The sequence below is a fragment of the Triticum aestivum genome, chromosome 5D (genome assembly GCF_018294505.1).
Source record: "Triticum aestivum cultivar Chinese Spring chromosome 5D, IWGSC CS RefSeq v2.1, whole genome shotgun sequence".
Lineage (NCBI taxonomy): Eukaryota > Viridiplantae > Streptophyta > Magnoliopsida > Poales > Poaceae > Triticum > Triticum aestivum.
Window position 1 is genome coordinate 374745225 of NC_057808.1, and position 12066 is coordinate 374757290.

Below are 12066 nucleotides of genomic sequence, written 5' to 3' on the forward strand. Positions count from 1 at the left end.
CGGCTCGCTTCAGTGCTTGTAGTTGTGGTTAGGTGGTCTATGGATCTGGGTGTAATTTTTTTTATTTCTGGTGTTCGTTGTACTATCATGATTAAAGATGAATAGATCAAAAGTTTTCTCAAAAAAAAAACATTACCTCCTTCCACACACTTGCCACCCACAAACGCAATTCGTCACACACCGAACAACGCACATCGTACCAATGTCAACACCGAGACACAAAAGAGCCAAATGCACATCACACATACGCGCAAGTTGAACGTCGACACTGGGACGAAGGGGGTATTTATATAACTCCATGCAAATATGCCCATTGCACACCTATTTAGGGTGTACATGATTATGAGGTTGTAGATGAATATTAGTTGTGTAACAAAAAGATGTTTTTAGTATGTGCATACAACACTTCTTGTGGGGATTGTATAAACTAAGAAATAACTTCCGTTAGAATCGGAGTTGTAGAATTATGTTGCAACTATGGTAGTAGGAAATTCACCATATGCTTAGGAATGTCTATTTTCCCTGCCCCGCCCGATGTCTAGACCAACCCAAGTTGTGGGTGTACCGATTGAAGGCGATAAGCCCAGAACCATAGAGGATGGAGAATGTTTTCTGATCATGATGAGATATGACGATGAGCGATGTGGTGAGCAATGGAGAGGAGAAGCTCTAGGCAGGACTGAAGGACAACAATATATGCCCCATGTCGAACATGTAAAACACTGCACCTATGTTTGTTCATGGATGTGACCTGAAGTAGATTTTGAGTCAATGCGATTTGTGAGTACACCGGTGTGGCAAAAACTAAAATAGCCGGCGGCCTTGAGTGCGAAATATTCAACTCAAATTTATTATGCACTATTTTTACTTCCTCTGGTCACAAATCTAGGTACTTCTAAGTTCGTTCAAATATTTTTTTTCTCACAACACAAGATTACCACTACTAGTTTCTTTATGAAAAATACTTTCATAATTAGTGGCGAGCCACTAAGTGAACGAGGCCCAGCGCAAACCATGTACAAGTGAACGATTGGTTCGTTTCCGGCAAATCCTATTTACCACTTATTATGGCCATTTGTCTTTTTTAGGCAATCTCGCGAAGTTTTTATTAAAACCTCACAGTGTTTACATGAACGAAAGAAAGATTATCGGGCTGGACCTAACCAAACATGACGGGCCGGCTCCTAAAGATAAAGAATGGTTCGCTAGATTGGGAGTTTTAAAATTTGAGCTCCTAAATTCATGAACTATATTACAAATTATGAAAACTGACGAATGGTCAATGATCTCATGGATGATTGCTCTGTAGCTCACAGAACTTCCTTGCTCTACAACATCAACCACCACCTTGCAATCCGAGGCAACATGAATCCGCCCAATATAGAGATCATCAGAAAGGTCCATGTCTTCTTTGACAGCAAGTGCTTTGAGTGTAGTTGGGTCAGAAATACTCTTGAAAACAACTGTTGTCACTCCCAGAAAGGTTCCGTTGTGATCTCTGCCACTTGTTGAGGCCATTTGTCAGACAATCACACATAGAGACACGAGCGTGGGCTGGCCTAACTGACCCAAGCAGTAGCGGTTTTCATTTTTCATCCATGTGTGTTTTTCTTAGTTTTTGTTTTTTTAGTTTTCCTGTTGTCTTTTTTAATTTATTTGTTTTTCCTGGTTTTCTTCTAGTTTTTTTTTCTTTTTTCTTATATATTTTTCCTTTCTTTTTCTTTTTAAAATTCGAGACATTTTTAAAATTAGAGAATATTGTTTAAAATACACAATTTGTTTTAATTCGAGATTATTTTCTAAAATCTGAGAACAATTTCTAAGTTTCCGTGATCATTTTTTTAAAGAAAGACATTAGTACGTCTTTAAATTTTTATTTTATTTAACCTTTCCACTGTAGCTGATTTTTTCTGAGAGAAAACTGGAAAACCAAAAGAAAATCGCTCCCATGTCTTAATCACAAAAGTGGGCCGGCCAACTCAATGGCTTATGTGTGATTGGCCCACAAATTGCTCCAACGAGTGGCAAATAGTGAACTAGCGCAGCAATGGCTTACGTTCTTTTAACCTTTCCATGATCATATTTTTTAAAAGAAACATTAGCTCCCTTTGTTCCCTCTCATTGTCTTCTCCTATGGGTACACATCTTTGATCGTTCTATTTCCTGAAGATGTTCATGATTTGCTATCATTCTCTTCTCCTCATCAATCTCAAGCCCTAGTGAACTAGCGCAGCAGTGAGTGACAATGCCTAGTGGTGAGCTGGTGACCTGTGCTATCGACATGGCACTTGTTGGCGGCAGTAGACTCATGAATGGCAAAGTGTGCACGGGCACACATCCTGAGGCAGGACGCATGAGCACCCCAGTTTTCAATCTCCTATGGTTTAAAGTACGATTTCATTTCTTTTAATTTAAAATATGACGACTGTTCATAGTCTTTTGGATGATTGTTGAGTTATATGATAGCGAGTTGCTTTTCCCCAAAGTGAATGAAGATGATATAATCGAGACTTTAATGGCCAGGAGAAGGCGTTATCCTCACAAAGAAGGTGTGTTATCTTCTTTTCCTGCAAACTTGACATTTAAGCGTGAATGTTAATATGCTTTGAAGGACCTTATCCATTCATGCATTTGATTAAATTTATATTGGTGCGTTGGTATGTTGAATTTATGGTGTATTTTTTATGTTAGTTGGACCACCCTGAATCAAAATCTTGGCTACGACGTTGTTCAAAACATATAGTTACTTTAATTTAAGATATTTTTTTAGAAATTGCGGGTCAAAGTTTTGTATTAATTGGAACAATTGTCAATGTATGGATGGACTTGTATTTCCCGGAAGTAAATAAGTAGGCCACCTTTGGTTGAGTGTCATGCATCTCAAATCATATGAATATGAAAAGGAAAAAAGATGTTCTTTGGTTCACATGATAGGAATTTTTTTCATTAAGTCGAGGCTAATGTTTATTCTTCTTTAAAATGTGAAGGATAGGACAATTTTTGCATAGGAGTAAAATTCTATTATTCCTACGAACCAAAAGGCTCTAGAGAAAAAATTTATAGGAATCCTATCTTACAGAATTCATATAAAATTTCTCAAACCAAAGGAGGCCGTACGTATGGAGTCGTTGCCTTGGAACGGTAAAAACGTTGAAGCTTAGAGGGGGAGAAAACGGATAAATAGGGAGGAGTTTTCAACTAAATAACATCAAAACTATGCGCTTTTTTATCAATTGCCCAACAGTAATTTGTTTGCCCACCGTATGCTATTATTATGAGAGACATGTCTCTAGTGAAAACTATGGCCTCTGGGTCTATTTTAATCATATTACAAAAACCAAAAATGCTTTGCTGCAATTTTCTTTCTTTTATTTTACTTTGCAATTTACCTATCTGCATATACCAGATTTAATCTTTGCAATGAACGAGTACATGGGGATTAACGACTCTCTTGCCCACGTTGGGTGCAAGTATTTGCTCTTGTGTGTGCAGGTACTGTTGACGGGTGTTTGCGTGGTTCTTCTATTGGTTCGATAAACTTGATCCTCTACTGAGGGAAATACTATCTGCTACTATATTGCTTCTCCCTTCCTTTTCGGAGAAAATCTCAATGCAGCTCACAAGTAGCATACATCCGAATCACCCTGCGGACCGATACAGTCCCACGTTAGATGACACAACACGTCCAGATAGTGCGGTCCAGATGTATGCGGGCGTTTTGAGGGTCGACGTTGGAGATGACCTTACCACTTGTTGCGGCCATTCGTACGACAACCACACATAGTGACACGAACATGGGTTGGCCTAACTGACCCAAGCAGCAGCAGTTTCCATTTTTCGTCCCCGTGGGTATTTCTTAGTTTTTATTTTCTTGTTTTCGTTGTATCTTTTTTTAATAGAACTTTTCCGGTTTTCTTCTAGTTTTTTTCCTTTTATATATATATATATATATATATATATTTGTTTTTTTATTTTTAAAATTCGAGAACATTTTTCATATTTATAGAATATATATTTAAAATAAATGAAATTTTTAAAATTGGATCTTATTTTTTATAACATTTGAGAACATTTTAAAATTCATGAACAATTTTTTTAAAAATTATATTTTTTATTTTCCGTGATTTTTTTTTCAAAATAAAGACATTAGTACATCTTTCAATTTTACGATTTTTTTCCAACCTTTCTACTGCAGCCTATTTTTTCCGAGAGAAAAATTGAAAAACTGAAAGAAAATCGCTCCATGTCCTGATCACAAGAGTGGGCCAGCCCATTCAATGGCTTATGTGCGATTGGCCGACAAATTGCTCTAACGAGCACAAATAGGAGCACCCTTGGTTTCCTGTCCTACTCTCCTACTCTCCTCCTATGGGTACATCCTCGTTGATCGTTCTATTTCCTGAAGACGTTCATGATTCGCTACCATTCTCTTCTCCTCATCGATCTTGAACCATAGTGAACTAGCGAAGCGGTGAGTGCTACCGCCTAGTTGTGAGTCAGTGATGCGTGCGACCGACATGGCACTTGCTGGCGGCAGTTGATCAACGTATGGCAAAGCACACATGGGCACACATGTTGAGGTAGGACGCATGAGTACCACAAGTTTCAATCTCCTCTGGTTTAAAGTATGACTTCATTTCCTTTAGTTTAAAGTATAATGATGGTTGATAGTCCTTTGGATGATTGCTGAGTCACATACGATAGCGAGTTGCTATTATCCAAAGTGAATGAAGATGATATAATCGAGACTTTCATGGCCAGGAGAAGGCGTTATCCTCATAGATAACGTGTGTTATCTTCTTTTATGCAAATTTGACATTTAAGCGTGAATTTTAGTATGCTTTGAAAGACCTTATCCATTTGTGCTTTTGATTAAAATTTATTCTAGTGCGGTGGTATGTTGAATTTGTGGTGTATTTTTATGTCAGTTACATACACCACCCTGAATCAAATCCTGGCTACGACATTGTTCATAACATATAGTTATTTTATTTTAATTTCTTTTATATTAATTGCGAGTCAAAGTTTGTACTCCCTCCGATCCATATTACTTGTCGCTCAAATGGGTGTATCTAGCACTGAAATACGTCTAGATACATCCGTTTGAGCGACAGGTAATATGGATCGGAGGGAGTATTGGAAATGGTTGTCGATGTCGGAATGGACTTGTATTTCCCATCACCAGAAGTAAATAAGCAGGCCTGCTTTGGTTCATGGGATAAAAATATCGCATGAATATAAAACTTGTAGGAAATGAGATGTCATGTATCTCAAATCCTAAATATAGGAATAGAAAAAGTGTATATCCTTTGGTTCACATGGTAGGATTATTTCCCATCAAGTCTAGGCTAATATTTTATTTTTCTTTGAAATGTGAATGATAGTAATAATTCCTGCATGTGAATATAATTCTATTCAAAACCAAAGGGCTCTGAAGACATTTTTACCTATAGAAATCCTATCCTACGTAATTCCTATACAAAGTTCCTCCAAATCAAAGGAGGCCCTACATGCGGACTATAGTCGTTACCTTGGAACGGTAAAAACGTTGAAGCTCACAGGGAGAGAAAAATGTCTAAACGGGGTAGGAGTTTTCAACTGAAAGAAGCCAGTCATGAGAAGAAGAAGAGGCATGTCAGCGACAGTACAACATGTCAACATCTGACAATCGCTTTGGATAGCGATGTTGGTATAATATAAACACCGTCCAATATATTTGACTGACCCATGGGATCCTGTGTACGTAACAGCTCGATCGTCGTAACCGGCCATGCATTTTGGCTGATGGTATACCAACGCTATGGATATGTCACTGCAAACACAATCTCCTTCCTTTTTCTTTTGCGGGGAAATACAATCTGATCTCCTTTTGCTCTGACTTTTGGATGATGATTATTCGTTATTCCATCCTGATTGATTACCAGTAGTTAGAATATGAATTTGTCCAAGCTATGGCAGTTTTATGCTGACCGTCCTGCATCCCATAACATCGTTCTCACCACTATTCTCACCAGTTCTGCACGGCAGCAGTCGCCTGTCCAAAAGTCCAACGCCGTCTAGACGTCCAGTAGGCCACGGCCGTGACAGTGCCATGCTTATCTTCCATGCAAGGATGACCTGCCATGTAGGTATCTGATACCAGCCATGAGAACTTTCTTGCTTTTACATTTGTTCTTCGTTTTACAACGAAAAACGAAAGCCGCGTCCAGTCTTCAGATAGAGATGCTGGACGATGCGATGTGACTAATGTAGAACCGTTCGCCCGATTAACAGTCGCCGGCTCGGCCTATGGACAGCGATCCAGATAGCTGACCATGACTTTTCAACGCCTCCAGCTGGAGTGGCGTGGTAGACCAGAGCACAATGCTGCCGTCGGCCGCTTTCAGGAGAACTCGTTCTGCACGTGTGCTCCCGTAGCCTATAAATGCATGCAGACGCGACTCCGAACCATGCAACACGGCAACGTACAACAAGCTAGCTAGCAAAGATGGCCATGGCCAAGAGCTCCAGCCTAGTGCTCGTCGCCTTCACCTTGCTCTGCTGCTACGCCTCCTCCGTCTCCTCCCAGGGTAACTCGTCCGACGGTTTCCTCTCGTGCCTGTCGGCGAGCATCCCCCGCCAGCTCGTGTTCACGCCGAGCTCGCCCTCCTTCACGCCGCTGCTCAAGTCCTCCATCCGGAACCCCAAGTTCTTCACGCCCAGCACCGTGAGGCCGCTCTACATCGTCACGCCGACCAACGCCTCCCACGTGCAGGCCGCCGTGCTGTGCGGCCGCCGGAGCGGGCTGCGCATCCGCGTGCGCAGCGGCGGGCACGACTACGAGGGCCTGTCGTACCGGTCCGTGCGCGCCGAGTCGTTCGCCGTGCTTGACCTGTCGAGCCTCCGTGCCGTGCGGGTCGACGCGCAGGCCGCGACCGCGTGGGTGGACTCCGGCGCCCAGCTCGGCGAGCTCTATTACGCGATCGGGAAGGCGAGCGGCGTGCTCGGGTTCCCCGGCGGCCTGTGCCCGACCGTCGGCGTCGGAGGCCATTTCAGCGGCGGCGGCTTCGGCATGCTGCTGCGCAAGTACGGCATGGCCATCGACAACGTCATCGACGCCGTGCTGGTGGACGCCAAGGGGAGGCTCCTGAACAAGAACACCATGGGGAGCGACGTCTTCTGGGCCCTCCGAGGCGGCGGCGGCGAGAGCTTCGGCGTCGTGGTGTCGTGGCAGGTGAAGCTGCTGCCCGTCCCGCCCAAGGTCACGGTGTTCAACGTCCCTGTGACCGCCAGCCAGGGCGCCGCGGACCTCGTCACCAGGTGGCAGCAGGTCGCGCCGGCACTGCCGGAGGACCTGATCATCAGGGTGGTCGTCCAGCAGAGGACGGCCAACTTCCAGTCCCTGTTCCTCGGCACGTGCGACGCGCTGCTGCCGGTGATGAGCAGCCGCTTCCCGGAGCTGAGGTTCAACCGCTCCGACTGCAGGGAGATGACCTGGATCCAGTCCGTGCCCTACATCTACCTCGGCAGCGCCTCGACCGTGGAGGACCTGCTGAACCGGACCACCGCCGAGTCCGTCTTCAGCAGCGGCTACAAGGCGACGTCCGACTACGTCCGGCAGGCCATCCCCCGGGACGCGTGGGCCAGCATCTTCGCCAAGCTCGCGCAGCCCAACGCGGGGCTCATGATCCTGGACCCCTACGGCGGGCAGATCGCGGCCGTGCCGGAGTCGGCGACGCCGTACCCGCACCGCGCCGGCGTGCTCTACAACATCCAGTACATGAACTTCTGGTCGATGGCGTCGGGGGACGGGGCCGTGCAGACCAGGTGGATCAGGGAGTTCTACGCGTTCATGGCGCCGTTCGTGAGCTCCAGCCCCAGGGAAGCCTACTTCAACTACAGGGACCTGGACCTCGGCGAGAACGTCGTCGTCGGCAACGTCAGCAGCTACCAGGCCGGGATGGTCTGGGGCCAGAAGTACTTCAAGGGTAACTACCAGAGGCTGGCCATGGCCAAGGGCCAGATCGACCCCGACGACTACTTCAGGAACGAGCAGAGCATCCCGCCATTTGCCAAGAGCAGGTGATCGATCAGCAAAATGGGCCGCTAGCTCTTTCTTTTGTGTACATGGTAGCTAAGTAGCTAGCTACGCATTTATCTTTATTTGCACATGTATTTGTTGATATTGGTTTGAGATTGCTTACCACAATTAATGATTGTGTGGTATATATGTACATGTATTTGTATCTTGAACAAAGTTTATAATAAAATTACACATTGTGTGAAAGTTCAGCACAAAACTATGCTTCTTCAGACTCTTATTATGACATATGCTTTACCTAACTTGGCAGAAAACTACACATTTTGGCCTAAAAAGGAGAGACTGATGATTTGCGGACAGATAGAATTAGTCAAAGGAATAACTTATTTTTTGAACGCAGGGTGACTTGCGCAATTGTGTGGGCGATGTAATAATGTGCGTTACTTTCGGAGTGAGAATCTTGAAAGGAGAATTAGCTGATCTGTTATGAAAGGTATAGTTTCAGCATTTGGGAATAATTTTAGGGACTGTCTATTTAACATTTGACTGATTTCTAATTGGATTACATTCAAATCTCCTGACAAATAAGCAGATGACACATGTATGTCCAAACACAGCCGACCATTGTATGTCTGTAACACCAACAAAACGGGTGGGGCTACAAATTATGACCCGGTTGCTTAAACTACTGAATATCTTTTACATGAACTCGTCTTCTTTTGCTCACGTCAGGAACTCTCCTACTCCTTTTGCCCATCCTTCTGGTGTACAGACAACTTTTACATGAACTTGTCTGCCGAAAACATCAAAGAATCAAGTGAAAAAAATGGAATCATCAGGTTCTAAGGGACTGAAAGCAACGCTGAAATTTATTTAGATCAGGGTAAAAACAGTGAACCGACAGGAAATACAGAGTTAAAAAAGCATTGTAAATAGTACACATGAACATAAGGGTGTACAGTAAGTACACATGAAAATATGTGCTGCATTACAGTGTAATGTAGCTGCAATTTACATTGTCAGAAAACCAGGAAAATGGTGATAAAGCATGGATTATGATAAATGTGGGATATTACATTGTAAGGAAAATGAGGATATACAGTGAAAAAATCAGACGAATTCCACTGTAAGTACGTACAGTATATACAATGTAATAATGGGGTATTTACAGAGTGTAACTCCCTAAAAAATCTTAGGTATCCCACTGTAATACTTGCAAGCTTTACAGTGACTATGCAGTAAATTACACTGTAAACTAGGGGATATTACAGTGAAATGAAACTGAAAAGGCACACTGTAGGAATGACAACAATGAAGTAGGCACAAAGACAGCATTTCAGACACATCAGAGAAAAAAATACTGAATAAATCAGTGGAAATTGCAGTGCAAACACCAAGGAATGACAACAGTGAATAATCACAGGAAATTACAGTGCGAACACCAAGGATTTACGGTGACTAAAGCTCTGGAATTACACTATACAATCTAAGGAATTACTCTGAAAGTAAAGTACAGTGAAGGTACACAATGAAGGTATTCTGGAATTACACATGGGAGGAAATACTCTGATAATTACAATTAAATTGCAGAGGAAACCCACTGAAATTCCATGAGACGAGCAAACAAACAATAAGATACAAAAGAAAAATATATTAATTATGAGCTAAATAGAGAACTACAACACTGGAAAACTGCAGTGCAACTTTAAAGAGAAGAACAGACTAAAGCCACGCGAGAGATTAGTATAACAAGGGGAACTGGCCGCATTCCCTCTTCCAGCACATGATAATTTCCTCTTCAATGATTTCACTTTATGAAAAAACAAAAAAGACAAGGTTCAATCCAAAGAAAGATCGTCAAAAACATAATCACCTACTTCCAGAAAAAAAAAGCACAAACATGATTCATATAGAACTTGAATAGAGCTTTGTCAACGCCTTCATCATCACCAGAAAGTTCCTGAAAAAATAAGTCAACATGCGCAAATTAAACAAACTGAAAGAGAGAAGAAAGAAGAAAATAAAAACTAGAGAAGAAGACAGAAATAACTACAAATGACATAGCATGAACCATCGTCCGCGAAGTCATTAGGCACAAATGGATCATTCAGAGAAAATGCACTCTCAATAGATGATGCTAATGGAACATCTTGGTGACAGACTTTCGTAACCTACCCTTTAGACTAAAAAGCAAAACAAATCATAAAAAAAGTGAGAAACATATCCGAGAGCTAGCTCTAAACACATGAATACGACACAGGAATGCAGCTCAAAAATTGCAGAGAATGAAATAAAATTATAAGTAATGTAGATGAAATTTACAGTCAAAATATAATTAAAAAACTGGGGAATTACAGTGTAAATCTCAATCAAATTACGGAGTGAATCTTAGGCAAATTCCAATGTAAATATCGGTTAAATTACAGTGTAATATCTGGGACATATTACAGTGCAAATCTGGGGAATTACAGTGTAAAACTCGGTCAAATTACATAGTAAATCTGAGACAAATTCCAGTGTAAATCTCGGTCAAATTACAGTATAATGTCTGGGACATATTACGGTGCAACATCTAGGGGATTACAGTGTAAATCTCGGTCAAATTACAGAGTAAAAGTAGCTCAAAAACACACACAAAATTTAGGCATATTACAGTATAAAATCTAGGGGATTACAATGTATATATTGGTCAAATTACAGAGTAGAAGAAGCTAAAATATACATAGTAAATCTGGGGCATATTACAGTATAAATCTAGGGGATTAACAATGTGAATCTCGGGCAAATTACAGCGTAAAAGAACCTCGAATTTACAGAGAAACTCTGGGGCACATTACAGTGCATATCTGGGATATACTGGGCATATTACACTGCCTACCTGATATTTGCAGATTAAGATGGCTACACTGGATATACTACAATACAAAATCTAACACTAAAAATCAGAACAAATTACAGTGCTACTACACATGAAATTACAAAGTAAATAACCAGGAATTATATTGATAGTGCACAGAGAAATACATGGGATTACCCCTAGGACTACACTTCTCACTCTGCAAAAATTTCATATGGGAAATAAGCACTGAAAAAAGCCTAAAACAGGGAAACAATTAATACTACCAATATACGAACAACAATAATGAAAATCAGGAGGGTTGGAGTAGAACTGCCATGAACCAACCAACAGAAGCAAATACAGAGCCTACCTATTCAGCAGAAATGACCGAAACCTAACCACAAAAATAAACCTCTGATGACACCTACCACCGCATACATCAGATGAGATCAGAACATGAGGTCTAAAACCTAGCAGTGGAACCACAACCCAGAACAACAGACCAATTCATACATCTACAAAAAGAGCAGAGGGGGAATCAGCGGAATCTACACATACCAAGAAGCAGAACTAACATCTGCGTCCACAAGAGCTAACAAAATCCACAACAACACCCAGACACGTACACACACCATGAAACCAAGCAAAAACAGAGCTAGATCTTAAAGCTACAGGGGCGGAAACATACGAAATCACACAAGGAGGAGGGGGTAGACTAGAACAACCAACCGGGGCAACCAGGAATCAAAGAGAAAATCAAGCTCCAGTGGAGGGGGTTCTCTGGAATGACCTGAACACTACGAACTTGCCTCCTCTTCACCGCCGCCCAAGCGCTCTCCCTCTCGCTCCCTCTCTATCTCTCTCTAGATTCCAATAGTACTGCTCACGGTGGACCGGCTCATGGCCAGGGCATGGCCTAATTCCTATTTCTGTCCGTTATGCTGGCGCAACCTGGAGACCGCTCAGCACTTGTTCAGAGAGTGCACTTGGTCAAGGAACCTCTGGACGTCGGCGGCCAGCCGCTTTCGCGTCCCCACCTTCCTTCCAAGCTCCTGGAGGTCTTCAAACTGCATGGTGGATTGGCTGGATGGACTTAGCACGGTGCCTGTTGGCCGCAAGCGAGCGAGATCAATCGCTCTCCTAACCACCTGGTGAATCTGGCTCGAGCGTAACGGCCGCATTTTCAGGGATCTCGAGCGCCCTGTTC

The 12066-nt window shown here is 42.6% G+C and overlaps 1 protein-coding gene and 1 long non-coding RNA gene across 2 annotated transcripts; one reads left to right on the forward strand and one right to left on the reverse strand.

Moving 5' to 3' along the window:
* Window positions 1-6459: 6459 nt before the first annotated feature.
* LOC123121890 (berberine bridge enzyme-like Cyn d 4) lies at window positions 6460-8266 on the forward strand. Its single transcript, XM_044541985.1, has one exon. The coding sequence runs from the start codon at window positions 6488-6490 to the stop codon at window positions 8063-8065; it is 1578 nt and encodes a 525-aa protein (XP_044397920.1). The 5' UTR covers window positions 6460-6487; the 3' UTR covers window positions 8066-8266.
* A 1145-nt stretch (window positions 8267-9411) lies between these two features.
* LOC123125000 (uncharacterized) lies at window positions 9412-12066 on the reverse strand. The gene is made up of 3 exons (XR_006461260.1): window positions 11650-12066; window positions 9921-9980; window positions 9412-9830 (listed from the first exon to the last, which is right to left on the reverse strand). It is a non-coding gene; the product is annotated as an uncharacterized lncRNA (long non-coding RNA).